Source organism: Protomyctophum bolini (genome assembly GCF_963924005.1).
Source record: "Protomyctophum bolini genome assembly, chromosome: 8".
In the NCBI taxonomy this organism is placed as follows: domain Eukaryota; kingdom Metazoa; phylum Chordata; class Actinopteri; order Myctophiformes; family Myctophidae; genus Protomyctophum; species Protomyctophum bolini.
In genome coordinates, this window is record NC_137869.1 from 18185531 (window position 1) to 18203961 (window position 18431).

Below are 18431 nucleotides of genomic sequence, written 5' to 3' on the forward strand. Positions count from 1 at the left end.
ACATTAAATTCCAATTGACAATGAATTGACAATTTTACGTGATAGTGTAAACATTGTGTAACACAAACATTGATATGTTGTATATACTAGCCCTTACCCGTTGTGAGATAGTACCCCCCCCCCCCCCCCCCCCCGCTGGCGGTACTGCCCTTATTTTGAATTCACAAAGTAAATTAATTATTAATTAATACATTTGTTAAATTGGAAAAAGGGCTTCGTTAAGACCTCCATATTATTATGATCAATGCCTGTGTGAAAAGTAGGAGTGATTGGTGCAGGCGGTGAGGAGATACGGCTGTGTTTCTGACACAGAGATGCTATTCACCTTAGCATCGGGTGCTTGCTGATAATGTCAACATGACAGGAGCGCGCCATCTTGAAAGCTGTGCGCACCCGCGCCCACTATCTGTTTCTTCCAATCACCTTTATCTCCAATTCCTTGTCCCAGATGGCATTTCTGATCAAAGCTAGGTTTATTCCACGGCCCATAGTTGACGCTGTGATGGTCGCGGTCAAGCTTTCTCTACCCTGATAGCAAGACCGGACGTGAATGCGACCACACACACACACACACACACACACACACACACTAGTATTAACAACATAACACCCGGTTGCGGATTTTGTCTCTGAGAGTTGAGAGCTGAGGCGGGGGGTATTTCCCTTTGTAATAGTCACAGAATTAATTTAATTTGTAATGGTTATCAACTGGTAGGCGTCTTCACAATAGCTAAAGGGGAAAACAAATCTGTATTTGCTGTGTTTTTATATTATGCGTCTTTGTAATTAGCCTAATTAGAGGAGGCTAACAACCGTGTGATATCTCCCTTTTGAAACTAACGTGGAAAACTTTGTGGCCTTTCCCAAATGGACTCAATGTAGCTCAAAACTTGGAACAGGGAAACGGACCTTTACTGAACAAATATGACTCTGGCCATTGCTCGTAGAAGAGCATACAGTATATACAGCAAAATACTGAGTGTTAATTTACCTCTGAGAGTGTCAAAATGTATGCTTATGAGTTGTTTTTTACACAGAGTTAAATGAACACTAAGGACGTTAATGGGTAAATCTGATAACATGATGCTTAGTTCTGTGTGGGCGTGTCAAAAGGGAGACAATAATTTGCAAATTAAAAAGCACACAAAGTGACTGTTTTAAATTGCTATCTCTTATCGCTAATAATTGCATGACATGATGGTTATCTATTAAGCAAATTACCACAGCGTAGTAGACTGCTTTGGTAGATATAGGAAACAATGAACACATTGTTAACGGGACCGTGGCGCAGAAATAGGCTGGCGTCCGTTGGCGTCTGTTGCCTCAGCTCACCTGACGGGTTTGGACTCGTCGTTCAGGGCGAGCACTTACTCAAATGTTTTACTTAAGTAAAGTATCAATACTGCAACATAAAAGTGGTTCATGTATGTTTTGTAATAATAATCAAAATCTACAAACTAACTAGTAACTAAAAAATTCAAATAAATGTAGTGGAGTAAAAGATCAGAGTTGTAGTGGAGTAGAAGTAAAAGTATTGGAAATTGGAAATACTCAAGTAAACTACAAATACCTCAACTTTATGTAAGTACAGTACTTAAGTAAATGTACTTACAGTAGTTACTTTCCACCACTGGGAGTCAGCCACTTCTTTTTCAGGTCTGCCGAGTGCCGCCTGAGCGAGAGACATGATTAGCCGTGGTTGAAACCCTCGCCTTCGCAGAGCGTTGAGGCGGCTGATTCATTCACTTGTGTTGTCATGTCTGATTAGCAGGAGAGGTCAATGAGGACCTCTGAGGTTGGCACAGGTTGACCTCAGGTTCAGGTAACACAACGGCAGATTCAATACTAGGGTTGAAGTTGGCCTGCTGTTATAGTGCACAACTGCAATAGAAGTGAACTTTAAAATGATGCGCTGCGAGCTTGTAAATCGGCTATTTCTGTTACTCGTGCGAGGAAGTGTAGAGGAGTGTCATGGTCATAAAGACTTCACCCATTCATGGTGTTTTTTTTGTGGCATGCTTTTGTCCTCTTAGCTCTTCGAAAGCATCAATAATTGCATAATGACTCTGAATCATTATTTGTTCAAGTCGTTTAATGAACAATGTCACTTTTAATTTACTGATAATCACTGTGGTTAGTGGTTACAGAGGAGACCAGTATCCACATTCCACAATCATTCTTTTTTTGAATGATTGACAGACTGCTTAGTCAGTGCCTTGTTGATGGTCATACTGGAATGAAAACTTTTCTAAAATGATAACACAAAAAGCCCTGAGGGGTGTGTGTGGTGGTGGTGGTGTTGGGGGGGGGGGGGTCTTCCATTGTGCTCCATTGTACTAAATTCATCATCATGACTATACAATACATTACACATCAGCAACAATACTAAAAGCAATATATTTACAGAAAATAAAAGTGCATGGGGGGCTGGTGGGATGGGGGTCAAGGATGCCACTCACCCTGGGCTCCTTCCGTGGAGCTCGCTGACGGAGTGCATGTTTTGAATGTATACATTTCTTTTGTCGGCACTCCAGGCCAAACTGGTTTTTTTATAACAAAATGCGGCAATATGGTAGAGGCCTATGTCACCCTGCTTAGACACGAAGCCCACAACCATTGACCAAAGGGTGGCGCTACAGAAATCAATTGAAAATGCGAACTTTGAACAGGCATAGCTCATGAACCGTTGACAGACACTCCGCAATAAAACGTCAATGCACATATGCGTCTCCTCACGAGGAACAAATGTGGCACAGGGACCTATGACCTCTGACCTTTAGATCTCCCACCATTTTTAAACTTTACAGTATGGTAGAGGGTCATGCCAAATAGCACTGAAACCAGTTTTACCCCAAAGGGCCAAATGGGGGGCGCTATAGCAATCATTTGAAATGTGCCTAGACTCATGTGGAACACATCTACGGACAGCTGCAATACTGCTGGGTGACCTAAAGTGGCACTGTTGAGCAGCCTAAAATGGCTTATTGCGTGGTCCCGTCTTATCGCTGCTTGCAGCTACATTTCTTTCTTATTTTAGGCAACACTTAGCTTAAGACCTAGTATAGACGTTAACGTGTCTAGGTCTTAAGCTAAGTGTTCAAAATCAGAATATTAGACGATATGTGAATTTCTCTGTTTAGGATGACTAACTATACTCACACCTCTGTGGGAGGACATGTTGTTTGTGTTCTGTTTAGTACTACTCAGAAGGATATGGGTTATGAATTTGTAATTATACTCTGGCAATTGGGTGCGCTAAATTCCTAAATTGGCCATGTGTAGGGAGCAGACTGTGGCACGCCTCTACATGTTTGTAGAGCAGTGGGTGCTGCTGGGAGACTAGCGAGGATGTGGATATGAATGGATTGAGATGCCATTGCTTCCTAGCAGTGTCCCACTGGGGACGTAACAATAGCAGTCCTTCATTCAGCCTGATAAACGCTGGTAACAATGGTTTTAGGAAAGCTTTTGAAAAGGTCCACATTAATAGGACCGTCCTATTAATGTGCTGCAGAGTTTGCACAGGTGCTAGAAACCTTTTGATAATTATCATGCTTAAAGGGACACTTCACCCTTTTTTGCAAAAAAGAATATGTTAATGATGTTTAGAAGATTTAGAACACTTTCCTGGGGTCTTTATGTGTGTAATATGTGGTTTTAGATATTTGGGATTTTAGCAGTGTCCATAATGTCACACACTGGTCTCACTTCCTTCTTGGACTACATGTTGTCTCAGTAAGACGAGACAACATGCCCCCCCCTATCCACAAGGATATCTGGATAAGATGGCTTTTCTCAGCAGTTGAGCAGCTCGCCAGACAAAAATGGAATGGTGCAAACTGTGTCAGTTAACGTTCAAAAGAATACAACTGCGTTACAGTTTTTGGAAGGATTCTCCTGTTGAAGAATAGCTTCAACACAATGTTGGACTCTTGTTTTATATAACTCTTCCTTTAACCACTTTAAACCTGGACTCCCTATTTTGGGCATGTCTTTATCTTATATTAAAATAGCCTAGAGGGTGGGTTGGCGGACCAAACGTAACATGCAGACTTGCACGTTACGCACCGTTTGTCCAATCTGCACCAAACTCTCCATAAATGTTGTCCAGTGGTCTGCCATGACAATAGTCACACCAGGAACCACATGTAGCCCCCAGGGGCCACATGATCAGGGACCCCCAGTGGCCTCCGGGGGCCACATCCAGTCTGTATCAAACTTGGCCCAAACATTGTTCAGAGATCTGCCATCAGAATAGCTATCCTTGCTGCCAGGCTGCGTCAAAGCCTATGGTACTACCTTAACCACAAGTAAGACGCGTGAACGCGGGAAGCGAACGCAGCTGTTGTGGCAGTCTGTTTTCTACTGTGTGTGTGTGTGTGTGTGTGCGTGTGCGTGTGCGTGTGCGTGCGAGCGTGCGATACAGCTGCGCCCTCTGGTGGCGGGCGGGTGGTGTTACAGCGGGACAGACAGACAGACACACAGACAGAAAGACATGATCTGCAGGGTCTCATAGTTAGTGCTCACTGCGTTCGCAACTAGGCCATCGGTGCCCTGAGAATTTAGACTGTTGGAAAGTCTGATTGAGAAAACGATGCATTGCATTTTCACCTTACACTGCAGATCAGGATCTAAATGTCTCTGTAGAAGAGCAGGTAGACCAACCACTGCAATTGTTTGTATAGCGTACTCTACCGTCTACCATACAGGTTGGTCGGTTATTATAATGGTTTATTCACTGAATAAAGTTATGGATTGCAGCTTTAAGGTCAGCAATAAGCTTGACTTTTGAAAAAAATGATGTAACTATGTTGTCATATGAGAGCCTATAAAGTGCTGAAAGTCTTATGCCTTGAAGGTACTTGAATTGTGCTTGAAATAGGCTTTTGAAAACATGTAAAGAGGAAAACAGTCTACATTTTTCATATGCTATGCTTAGAGTACCATTATACTTGGAAAAAAGTATAAAGTACTTGACAAGGACGTTTAAATGAACCTCATCGTTGACAAAATGTAACTTAGCTGCCTGTTAACCATGTTACATTTCAGAACATGACTTTTGACCCCAGTGACTTGCAGTATTAAACATTTAGCACCCGAAAGAGTTCCAAAGCAGCCTTTTGCTTTTATTAATATGTCGACTTCGCGGCATGGTGTCAACCTTCCGGCACTCAGATATTTACCCTCCCGCACACAACATTTCAGGATCCGTAATGACCACTTGAACTCTTGAGCTCTGTCCTGTTTCCAAACAGTGGCGCGTGGGGAGCGAGCTCTCGTCTGTGTAATGTCGCATTAGCCTGCTCAGCCATTCAACCAGCTGTCTGAAGCAGAGCGAGTCCGGTGCTGGGAGGACAAGGCAGGAGCCATTCACAGATGGGAGCCTTTAATTTTTAAAGCTGTTTTATCCGCGCGGCTGAGCGCCTGCACATTGCGTCACATACTATATGAGTGCTAATGCCAGTCACCTATACTGTACCCACCCTACTATGCAGCATAAAAAGCCTGCCAACCAATGAACCTCCTTCTCATTGTCTACACCTTTTTAAAGGTCTATTTTGATTGGTGCCCAGGTCAAGGTTTAGGTGTTCTTTTCCACTTGTAGCATCGAGGACAGAATAAAAGAACTATACTCCCTTATCAAGCGCATAAACTAAAGCACTTTGAAACTAAAGCATAGTCAGACATTGAAAGATTGTGGCACAGCATCTTATAGACTAGTAAAAATCACACCTGTCCGGAAGTTCCAGACCCACAGGAACGCGGCCAGGGTGCCGCCCCAGTTCCGATGAGCTGCCTTGCACCCGAAACAGTCGAGAAATGACAGTTACCGTGTGGGGGTCCCTGGGGGGTCCCCGGTACATCCAGACCCTCAGGAATTCGCCCAGGGGGTCAGCACGGTTTTGGTGAGCCGTCCCGCTTCCGGAATGGTTGAGAAATGAGAGTTACCGTGTGGGGGTCCCTGTACTGTACTGTACTGTACTGTATACTGTACTGTACTGTACTGTAACACCCAAAATCATCATATATACAGTTAATATGTGTGTGTATTAGGCTGCGCAACAGTGACACTTGGCTATTTTCGTGCTCGGACATACCCAGCCAGCCATGGACAGACCCAGGGACCCAAGGACACACATACATAGCTGTCTATAGGAGTGGTTGCAGCACTCAAACATAGCTGCAAAGCATTGCATCATAATGCAATGTGAGCTTGTAGAGCTTGAAAGTTTGGGAAGGTTTTTAAAATCTTTTGAAAATGGTCATCTACTATAATGACACGCCCAATATAGGGACACCATGGTCGAACGTCATCAATGGGACACACTACTGTTTCATGATTAGATGTCTTCAGTGGAGTAGCACTACACAAATTATTCACGGAATGAGAAGCCACTGCCGAGTCAATGTTTACATGTTAATGGTCTCTCTGGATTAGTTTAGTGATTAGCCAATTATTAACAAGTAACAACTGTTTCCAAAGCTAGAAACCAGAGAATCAACAGTCAGGACAGGAGGCACTCTCTAAACTTGCTCCGCTAAGCGTTTCTGTTCTGGTCCTCTGTTATCACCTGATGCATTTGCATGTACAGTAAATAAATCATGGTGTACTTTAGAATTTTATGTTCCATCACCAAAGTGTGCAGTGGTACAGTAGATAGTACTACAGTAGCTTCCGCATTCAGTTCATTTAGTTTATCTTGGTAGCAGAGTTTGACAAAACATAGTACTGTATGAAGCATACTGCAACTTATTAACAAAGCATCACAGTATAATGAAATAAAACTATCATATTAAAGCAGAAATTAATTGCATTCAAAACATAATACAAAACAACAATATAGGACAGTCCTAATAAAACAATTCACATTAAAATAACGGATAGACGGGACTAATTTGTCTTAAACAAAGTAATTCTCACTGCAGTTTGTATTTAATCATCACATTTTATTTCACCTACAGTATTTGAAGATTGCAAAAGTTTAAGAAGTCCCATTATTTTTGACAGGCTTTTGACAGCCTGAATGCACAACATTTTAAAACCTTGCCACTCACAATTGAAGGCCATGGCAGACTTTTCAAGCCACTTTGGCGTTGTGTTTTTATGTCTGGAAATCTTCCTTTTCCATTTTTCCTTTTAAAGGGGGGCTTTTAACGTCTGAGAGAACATTTGGACTTGGAGAATGGACTGATCCTACTGGGATTTCGCTGTCCTTTTCAGTAATTGGACCTAGTCGTGCGTGCGTGCGTGCGTGTGTTTGTTCATGTATTAATAAAGCGGGAGAGGAGGAAGTACAAAAAAAGTACAGAGGCGAGTGAACATTTACTAGAAATATTTACTGGAAAGCGAAGCATATTATGACCCCCCCCCCCCCCCCCCCCCAAAAAAGAGAGAATGAAAGAAGAAAGAAAAAAGAAAACACAGTGAACCTTGTCAGTTTGTGTTACAATTCAATCCTCTCTGTGGTCCTCAGTGGAAGGCTTTGTTTCGATAGTCTCCTCCTCGGTGGATATGAAAGATTAATGCGGCAGAAACACCTGCAGCGGTTCCTCAATGACAGCTGTAAAAGTGGAGTGGAACAGCTGTGAGAAAACGGCTCGCCTGCCATGCCCTCATAAAGGAGAACTGTGAAACACGCTGCCATGGAGTTGTGAGTCACTCATCCTCCATGTGGCTACTCCAGCCACCACACTTTCTCTGCTTTACATGAAAAAATCCATAAGGGTCACACCAGGATTTATTTATTTTTTGCCCGCAAATATATATTCTTTTGAACTTTTATTTGTGTATTCACCAATAACATGATTATTACACGCCATTAAAGGAAAGTAAATGTTCTGAGCTCCCTAAACTGCGAATAAACGCATCAACCTGTATGAATAGCTGTATTCATTCATCACACGGCCCCCCGGTGTGTAAAGGCCTCCAGAGTTAACACATTCACTGATAATGACGACTTTTGAATTACTTTTTTTCCAAAGGTAAACATGCTTTCATGTTTAAACCTAGCTCGAGTTAACATTTCTTCTTTTCTTTGATGGCATCTTAGGATAGATGTAGACCTTTTTGACAGTGCCGATAATTGCCTTCCTTGATGTATTAATGAGCATCAATAACGACCATCACCTGTGTCACAGACACATACAATTTTTTTTTTAATCGATATAATTTTTTTTACATAATATCGATATATATCGATATACGATATATCGTTACATGCCTACTCCTTTCCTTCTGCTTACTCGAACAAACAAGAAAACTATCACGGATTGTATCGTCCCTCTGCAAACTCGGCGAGGGACGGTGGGCGGTTATTTTTTGATGATGATGATCAACGGTCATATGGAACGATGCAAATATGCGCTGTTGTGTTACTGGAGGGTCACAGCCGCACAGCAACACCACCGTCCCTCGGTGAACTCGGCTAGCCGAGTTGGAACGATACACAGTGACAGACACGTACATAAATGATAAATAATGACAACGCGTCTTTGCATCGTTTCATCTGCCCCCCTAGCGTTTGCCCGATCCGTCATGATCATCATCATCATAAAAAATAAACAAAACAGTAGTAACGTAGCCCCAATATGTTCCCTCAGTCCCTATGCTCATTCTGTAGCTCATTCAAAAGCCAATTACCGACGAAGTGTAGATGGGATCAATGTGTACTTTTTTCCTAGTAAAAGTAGACATTCAGGGCTAGTATGTATAGGATATTTTGATATTTTGTTCATTTTTATAACTGCCTGTCAATGTCTGACGTAAAACGGTCCCTAACGCGGCTTTCTGTTCAAGAAGAGCACGTTACTACAAAAGCAGGTGTTACATAAAGGTAAATGTCTCCAGAATGGAAGATGGTAAAATCAAGTTATTTAAAAAATTGGAGTGGACAAATTAAGCTTTCTTTTGAGGTATGCAGTGTGCTTCTCGCTATAAGAGAACATTTGCTGTCTGCCTTCGAAAAGGTTGGTCGTCCAATGCTATCAGCGTAGCGTCAGACGTATACAATCTGAGGGAATCGTTAGCACGCGTTGTGTGAATCTGTGAATCTGTAAATATGAAGAAAGGCTGGCACTGGAGGATGGTAAATGTAGTTATTTAATCTGACAGTGAATGAGTACATTAACCACAGTGATATGCTCTTTGTTATACGACAATGCCGTGTGGTGAAAACAGCCTTTACAAGTTCATAACGCATCGCATCGGCAAGCATTGCTTCAAAATCTTTGGAAATATTTGAACATTTGCAACTATAATCTCATACCCAAAATTAGGACACCAGGAATTTTCAGTGTATACAGTACAGTACCTACTATACACATTGAGGTGTGTGTGCTCATCTGCATGCCTGTGTATCTGTTTGAGAGTGTGCATACTGTATGTGTGTTTTTGTGTCGGCATGTGGTTGTATTGACGTTTGCCTTTGTTTTTGTGTGCGTATGCGCACGCGCTTGTGTATGTGTGTGCATCTGAATTCATATCAAAGCAGATATACAGTAGCTGAAATAAGTGAATGCATAATTTAAGATATACTAAGCCTTTTGTGACACATTTCAGACCCATTCTGCAGTGCACCTAGAAACATGTTATCAAATAGGCGCACTGGCCTGGAAGAGCAGTTTGCTTGTCATCTGAGGTGCACCATGTCTGTCATAGCAAAGTGCTATTCCCTGCTTTACGCTTGTAGATGTGCTGTTTTTCCTATTTTTATTATTTTTTATTTATCTTGGAAGTGAAAGTGGTTAAGTTTGTTCTATGCGTTCTATATAAATATTGAACCATTAAAAAGTATTAATAAGTGACTGCAGTATAATAACTGCATTGTATCCCTTTGGAAGTTAACACAGGTTATTTATTTGTTTTCATTTCGTGAAAAGGTTTACATCTGACAGATTCTGGTCTGGAGGTGAACTATAACAATCGTTAGCATCCTACAACAAGCGCTCGGCTTCAGAACATTCACTTGATTCAGATGCAGTCCTGTTAGAGGATTCTCAGGACGCTGTTGACTGGCTCCTCCTGAACGCCTGGAGCTCTGGCCCCAGTGGATTGTTTGCGGTGACACATGCCCTGTTATGTCAAGGTTTGATGCAGTGTCGTAATCAATGGTGACAAATTGTCAGAAGATGTTAGAATGGCCTCTTGGTTAGGTCTAGGTTTGAACAGATGCGTGTCACGCGAGGAGACCATAGCATATCACTGTGGCGTGGCCCTGTCCTCAATGGACATGAGGGACCCTTAATTCTCAGACTGATGTTTTTTTTTTCGTGCATCATGTCTTGTCAACACATCTGCTACGAAGAATGCTGCATGTCTGTTCTAATTCTATGAACGGGTATCTGTTTCTTAGAAATGTGGACAGATTTGTGGGAAATCAAACAAGGAAGCACAGAAGAGTTCTGGCAGGATTTCACCCTAGTCCAGCAGGGGCACATGTGTTTCAAGAGATGGGTGTTTGAACACATCTGGGCACTAATTACAGTCACTTATCGTCATTGACCGGTAGAAACCGTGTATGTCCACTCCAGAACCGTTACTTTTCAGGAAAAGGATAAAAGAACCAGTGTTCCACTGATGTAGTTTAGTCACAAGCTCTCTTTAGTCTCTTCAATATTCATAAAGCCCACAGACCGACTTTTAAAAATTGCAAAAATAGCTGGTCTAGAAGCACACAACGTCTCAACGTCACAATGGTAAATGGTGCATTTGTATAGCACCTTTATCCAAGGCGCTTTACATGGATTGAGTGTGCAATACATTCACGCATTCATACACCGACGGCAGAGGAAACCATGCAAGGCACCAACCTGCTCATCGGGAGCAATTAGAGGTTCAGAGTCTTGCTCAAGGAACAATTGGACACTAACTCTGGGGGAGCCCGGAATCCAACTGAACCGTTTCCCAAGCGGCCGCTCACAATGCAATGCGTTCTTTGAGCTTACCTATCTTTGTGTGCCACTGTAATCGGTGTAATTTGACGAGGTAGGGCATTAATATACGGAAAAACGCATGTAAAGTTGGAATATGGAGACGCGAAAACAAAAGCAAGCTAACACAGAGCTTGTCGATCAGTGAGCTTGTAGATCGGAGGACCAACATTTTTCACTTGAAAAATGTCAGCTAAAATGACACGCCCACAATAGGGATGCAAGGTTGAAAGTGTTTTATTATACAGTTAGCCCCAAAATCAAGTATTTTTTCAAGTACTGTTTTTATAATAAATAAATAAAATATATTGTTTTAATTAACTGTTTCACCCCTAGTATAGCTAAAGCAGTGAAGGAGACTGCTGTCTTCCTCCTTATCATTTTGTGTGTGCATCCTCCTCTTGATCCTCTTTAATCTGGCCTTCCTATTACACATCTATGATGTCAAAGGTCATCATTGTATTCATTTGGATGATCCTCTTTAGTACATCGCACAAAGGGCAAATATGCCCATGTTGAAAGCAGAAGCACATCATTCTGGCCTATTTAGGGCTGAAACGTCACACAAGAGTCCAGTGGCTCTCAGTAACCCTCCCTGGGGCCTTGATAGCGAGCAGTTGTATGCAAATACAGATCCAGCCTGCCGCTTTTGAGTTAAGTCAACCCAGCAAGGTTTATTTTGTGGATTTTTATAGTTTGTGTGCAGGCAAAGCAAATGTATCTCATTTATGTTGTCTAATAAACACAGCAATAAATCCGTCATATGATAATGTTGCTTGCCGAAAATACTCAATCTACTATTATATATGTAAATCAGCTATTTTTGAGCGACACTATAATATGGTATGACGGAGTATAAGTTGAGCATTACTCACACTGTCTTTACGTTATTACCCCAGGAACCAATGCAGATAAGCCGACATCTGAATATACAAATACAATCTGATTGCTTGCAAATAACAGTGTGAAAGTCAGTCCTGAAGATCAGATTTGAAACAAATGGGATTTGCATGCAGACTGAACAAAGCCATAATGGGTTCACTGGATACAGTGATGTAATGTAGTAACACAGAAAGTGAAACACTATAGCTTGTTTTACAAAATAGACCAATCAAGCAATGTTTGAACTTTTTCTAGTGAACACATCACTGTACACGAAGTAAGTCATATTTCCACATTTATTATTGTACATGATTTTCTCACAATAAATCCCGTTTTAGCCATTTGGGCAGATTGAAAGGACAGGTGGGTGTGAGACTTCTGTACCTGTCTGAAAAAACTAAAGTAGGCAAATGGAAAAAAACGTGAGAGCCAATGGGCTAGTAACGGGAGGAGAAGCAGGGATTTGAGCAGATATTAAAAGATGATTGTGCGTGGGCTTTCCTGCTGCACTCCAGAGAAAGAATGTAAACCCTGTATCAGTCAGAGAGGGGATAATAAACAAGAGCACTTCAGAACACAAAGCAGCAAACGGCAACAGAGAGAAGTGATGGGAAAAACACAGGGCATATAAATAGTTCAAATATTTCAAGTGATTTCAGAATGCGATGGTGAAATACTCAACACTCGTGGCCTCAGCCAGTTGCAAGTTGTTTTACATTGCAAGTGTTCTTCTTGACATAGGCCAACTGAGGACAAAACTAGCAGCGGTTAAAACTACATTTTCTAGAAAACTTCAAAGCGCAATATTGAATATCTAGCAAGTTGATGTTGGATTGGAACTTGAAGTGTCTCTGTAAAGTCTTGTGAGGAAAAACACTTCAAAGTGTAACAAAGCGTGCTTCATGTATGATGTCAGTCACCTTTCTCGTTTCCTTATCTTCTTCCTTCTACTTCTCGGCCCAGTAAGGAATTGTGAGGATTACATCATCGGCCTCATACGATCTTTCTTTCAGAATGACTTATTTGAATCGGAGGACAGATTTGTATTATTTTCTTATTCTTATTACCTCTTAGAGTATATATGCCTAGACTATGACCAGTGCTATGTCACAAAAATGACACATTAGCATACACTCTTCTCTCATGCTTTCTTTCATAGACTGTGAATCTGCATGTTCATACAGTATGTGCATGTTCATATGTGAGTGCACATCCATTCTGCTGTATATTAATTTATGCATATTGTTGCGGTCCTGCGATCATAGAAAGAAAGGCAGTGAAGCCAATACATAGTCAACTTCAAGTTTGATTGCTCGTACTCAATCCCTTAAGTGTCCCTCTGCCGGTCGCCAGTGGGGTCCTTGATGTGTCTGGATTTGGTGTTTTAAGATGGATTTCTGTGTAGACCCGCTGAGACATCAGTTTGTGCTGACCACTGGCATTTAGCCAGGCCTCTTAGTTTCCTGGCAAGCTCCCCGGCCCTCCTACGATATCCCGTTTAGAAAGGGATCAGATATCAATTCCACTAATGACTTCTTATCACAGCATTTGGCACTGCAGGAGGATTCTAGGAAAGATTCATATGGCCTCATCACTGAGGTTGTGGTCTTGAACCATCTTTTCAAAACGTTTCAACTGCCCTGTCTAGTGTCTACTTGAGATGCATCGTAAGATTAGCTAATATTTGGCATAGACTGTAAAGATATTCTGTGACCTTGAATATTGCAACTGAAATGGCTTTCATCTTTACTACTTGAGGATGCGATGCAACACATTGCGACTGTACCTATTTGTGTAGCCCCTTAGTGTAAAATTGTGTTGTTTGTTTCAATGGTCTTCACGGACTAAAAGTAATTAAAAAAAAAACAGTTGAGTCCAAAGCTGGTTTTGTTGAGTCCTAGTCTACCGATTACCAATGTTTCACCAATATTTTGTTAAGTGCAAAATCAAAAACATAGATTTGATTATAGTTCTTCAAAATTTGAACATTTAAAATAGAAATGAACTCAGAACTCTTCACAACCCAACGCGCTGTGGGTTGGTAGATCTGCTCATTTAGAAAAAGTTCCAAAATAGGTTGAAAGGGGTTAACAATTGGGACACATCGGCTGCATAATTGCAGATATAGGTGATAAGAAAATACTGTAAGGGTCCGAGCAATATAAAATGATTTGCAATATTCCTAACACAACCAACCGTTGTGTTTGCCCATCAGAACCATGTGGAACAGTGATGCTGAACAGACGGGTCAGGTGACTGCCAGGATGGAGACCACTCCAGCATTGGGCACTGCCAGCATCTCTGTCTCCCAGCAGCAGGCACCCAAGAAGTTTGCCCCTGTGGTTGCGCCCAAGCCTAAATTCAACCCTTACAAACAGCTGGGAGACCACAGCCACCCTGAATCAGGAGGTAACTTCACACACACACACACACACACACACACACACACACACACACACACACACACACACACACACACACACACACACACACACACACAGCTATTTTTGTCTCCCCCGTCTGTGTCTCAGGGCTGTGGACAGTTCAGAAAGCCACCTACCAGTGACATCATCGATAGGGAATCGAAAATCATGGGAAGTTAGCATGCTATAATGGAAGCTGTTCTCGCATTAATAAAAAATCACACCTGTGTGAACCGAGTGGTGCAACTCCCCTCTCCCCCTCCTCTCTTTCTCTCTCTCTCTTTCTCTCTCTCTCTCTCTCTCTCTCATTAGCAGGCACAGCACTACCCCTCTCTCCGTTTCTGGTGCCCCCTACTGGTATTAATAAGTCACATACTCGTGCTCATGACAACATACAGGTACTCAAGTACACAGGTACACGGACATTGCTGGTTGTAGGAGTGGTTGCACCACTCAAAAACATATATACTAGTTCCTACCTGTTCGGGGATATGACATACCCAATCCCTACCTCCTCCACCCTCCCTCTCTCTCGGCTCCCTCTCTCTCTCAGCTCCCCTCTCTCTCTCCCCCTTCTGTCTCTCTCCCCCCATATCTGCCACTTATACAGTATATGAAACGGGTGTCCCCTGTGACACACCCGTTATGCGATGCCCAACCAATCGCAGCGCAGAATGACACACCTTCCAGCCAATCACAGCGTGCAATTTCGTCCTCAAATTTTGAAGACACAATCTCTCAAATTAAAACCTGCCTTAACGATGAGGTCACTGGTAGGCGGGTTTCTAAAGTGTCCACAGCCCTCTAAGGCAATGGTTTTACTTGCTCTAATTGTGTAAACTTCTTGTAAAATTAAGTAATACAGGTGTTTTAACAATCATTTCAATCTTGAGAGCAAAACATTTATTTCATTTTACGCTCGAGTTATAGATCTAATTAGGGTCCATTTGGTTACCAACTCCATAATTTAACCGGGGACCACCTGGAACGTCCTCAAGGACCACTGGTGGTCCCTGGACCACTGGTTTTTAATAGTAGCAGTTCACATCACAAGTAAAAACAGCACTTAGTTATAATAACTTCTAAAAGGAGTGTTATTAGCTACCGGTACTTAATTCTATCTACTGACCTAATGTGATGATTCGTTGGAAAATATACCGTACTCTAATATTGGTTCCCTTGGTTACAGAGCAACTTTTTATTTTCAGTCCTAAAAACCTAATTGATAAGAGATGTGACTTATCAGTGCATTAAAGGGGCCTTAATTAAGCCACTCTATTTTGGTTCATTTCACAGAATTGAAAGATGAATTCAAGGCCTGTTTCTTACAGGACCCTTTTGAAGTCTTGTGGTGAAAGAGTCTTTGTTCATGATGTACAGTAATAAAATGGAGGAATAGATTTTTCCTGGATTTGAATAATGCACATGCATAAAACGCAAGCAAAATAAGATGAAGCAACAAAGCAGACTTCATTTGAAAGAAGTGCTCATAATCTTGATGTATTCTGCAATGTTCTTTAAACAAGTTGATGACATACAGCAGATTTTGTCATATTACTCAGAACTGTGCCTTAGTTCAAGACAGTACACATGACTACTAACCCAAACGCACACATAAACACGTAAACATTCTACAAATATAGCAAGCTCACTACGCATATCAACACGACATGTCGTGTGCTTGTAGATCAGCTATTTTCAGTTTTCTTTGCAGACACAAATTCATTGTGGTCTTTCCCCAGGATGACAGCTGGTCTGTTATTATTATTTACACCTAAGGATTTGCATGAAGATACATACTTAAATAAGCATTTCAAATGGTTCTGTCGGTTTATTGTATCAATAACATGAATCTAAAAAGTTGCATTAAGATCATTAGATCAATAGAAATATTTTAAAATGCATAAGCATAATATCTAGGCTTATTAGTAAAAAACAAAGTCTGCCTGAACCAACACATTTTGGTCTATGCCTCTCCATTCCAGAGATATGACCCATTATGAAATGTTGACCTTGATCTCGGTGCCAATTGCCTGTGCTGTAATCCTGGGCTCTATCTAAGCCTGATCCTCTACCGATCTGGGGAGAGCCCCAAACTGAGCTCATGCTTTTGAAAATGACTTTTTAAAATGACAGTTTAATGTCTGTGTCGTCGCCCCCCGTCCTCCCCCACACACACACAAATAGGCCAGTTTCTACTAAAAGGACATGAAATGGTAAAACAGGTGCAAATAAAAGGAAGCAACTTCCTTCCTGTTACTGTAAGTGCAATAATAATATATCAATGGAAATGGCTAAAAAGGGAAGTTGATGTAGAGTCAAGACAGACCACAGAGTAAAAATGCCCCCACTTATAACATTGAGACCTTACTGTTAAGGCTCAGTGGCTTAAATAAAATACATTGTCACTGCCATGTGTAAACCTCATTATGTCCAAAACTGTACTTTTTAAGATTCAAATTAACAAAGAATTAACTTAAAACGTTAAAACAAGGAGATAAGAGGTTTATGCCCGGCAGAACATATTCTACTGTACATGACCAAGATGTCATGGAAAGAGATCTTATTAGAGGTATACAAGAATGCTCTGAATCTTTGAAATACTTTTATTTTAAGGTTTTAGGATTATTATTTATTTATTTTAATTATTTTATTTAATTAAAGACATTTCCCTGAATATCTGTTTTGTGAAATGACATACAGTAAGGCTAGATTATGAGCCACTGATGATACACTTTACAGTACAATTTGAGCTTACATATACAGACAGTATATTTTGTGTGCTGCAATCTGCCTTCTTCACTGAAGCTGTACTTTTGATATCGGCACCGATTGAAATCATTTCTTTGGAGGGATGGCATATGAAACAAATTTATTTTTCCCATATCTCTACCCTGGCCTGCACCCCAATACCTCTGGGGACCTTTGAGGTTCAAGACTTTGTAAACGGTTATGAAATTCTGCAACGATGCTATTATGGTGAAAAATACTCATTGGGATTTGAGATTTGCATTTTACGGCCATCTTATTTTGACATCCATTGCATTCCAAATGTAATTTGACATCCATTGCATTCCAAATGTAATTTGATAGAATAATTACATAAACTGCCGCTTCCTGAACTCTGCTCACTTTGTAGCATGCAGGGACAACCTTGACATGTACTGTAGTGGAATGTGATTTGACAGCTGATCAATCTGTGGTTGTCTACATACGCTAGACTTGACTGTTAGTTGACTCACAGAATGATTTCAGGTCATCCCAGTGATAGTGCCACTGTTTAATATTGTACCAGCATTTACCTCAGAACTAAAGATTCAGTGTTTTAGAGTAAATAAAGTTGAATTTAGTCAGCATATTTACCCAGCAGCCTATGAGAAATGAGTATAGTATACAGTAAATAAAGTGTAAAGAAAAGTAAAGTGTAAACTTAAATAATTTAATATAGGTCTAGTTTTTCCCACCAATTTTGGAGCTCTGGCTCATGGACTAAGAACCAAAAAGAACTGAACCGGTTCCCATTGGTAACCAACCGGTGGAAAGTGGGTCATGGTGTCTCACACATTCTTGGAAGGAACCTTGTAGTGTAAATTATAACCTGACTGACAAAGGGTTTGATGAATCCCTGCACCTCTTACACTTCTTACAATCATTATCTCATACACTCTGACATGTACAGGATTCACTATCTTATATTATTCATATAATTAAATAATTGCATTTTTAATTAAACTATAGGTCTGTGCCCACAGGAAGTATGCAAGTCAGTAATGATGTGGATTGGAAATGCATATTCAAGTCATATGTTTTGTTCTTGATATCCTGAACGCAGGTACAGACATAGTTGTATTGGCTTTTGGTAATGTACAATAGAAACTCCATCTTAAGATGTTGAGGGTAAAATGGCATCAGACATTAGATGTTTTTGGATACCATGTGATTCTGCATTATATTTTGCTTTGCAGTCGCTACTGTGCACATGTGCAACTATCATCAGATTGTAAGGGCAGTGATTACTCACTCCTCTTTAGTTCAGTTACACTTAACACTGGGAGAACTACTGTATGGTACTACTGTAAGTAGAAAAACACCCATGATTAATTGCAAAAAACTCCAGTGATTAGTTGACGATTCGATTAAACGATTAGTTGACAACTAATTGAATAATCGTTGCAGCCTTAGTTTGAAGTCGATTGG

At 41.0% G+C, this 18431-nt stretch overlaps 1 protein-coding gene across 7 annotated transcripts in view; it reads left to right on the forward strand.

Annotated features, from left to right (window-relative positions):
* The window catches only part of lpp (LIM domain containing preferred translocation partner in lipoma), a 163322-nt gene that overhangs the window by 46950 nt on the left and 97941 nt on the right, over positions 1-18431 (forward strand). For all 7 annotated transcript variants that reach the window (XM_080770855.1, XM_080770857.1, XM_080770859.1 and 4 more), the window contains one exon: positions 14027-14220. In XM_080770855.1, coding sequence (XP_080626981.1) covers positions 14031-14220 — 190 coding nt within the window. In that variant the 5' untranslated portion in view covers positions 14027-14030. The remainder of the gene's footprint in view (positions 1-14026; positions 14221-18431) is intronic.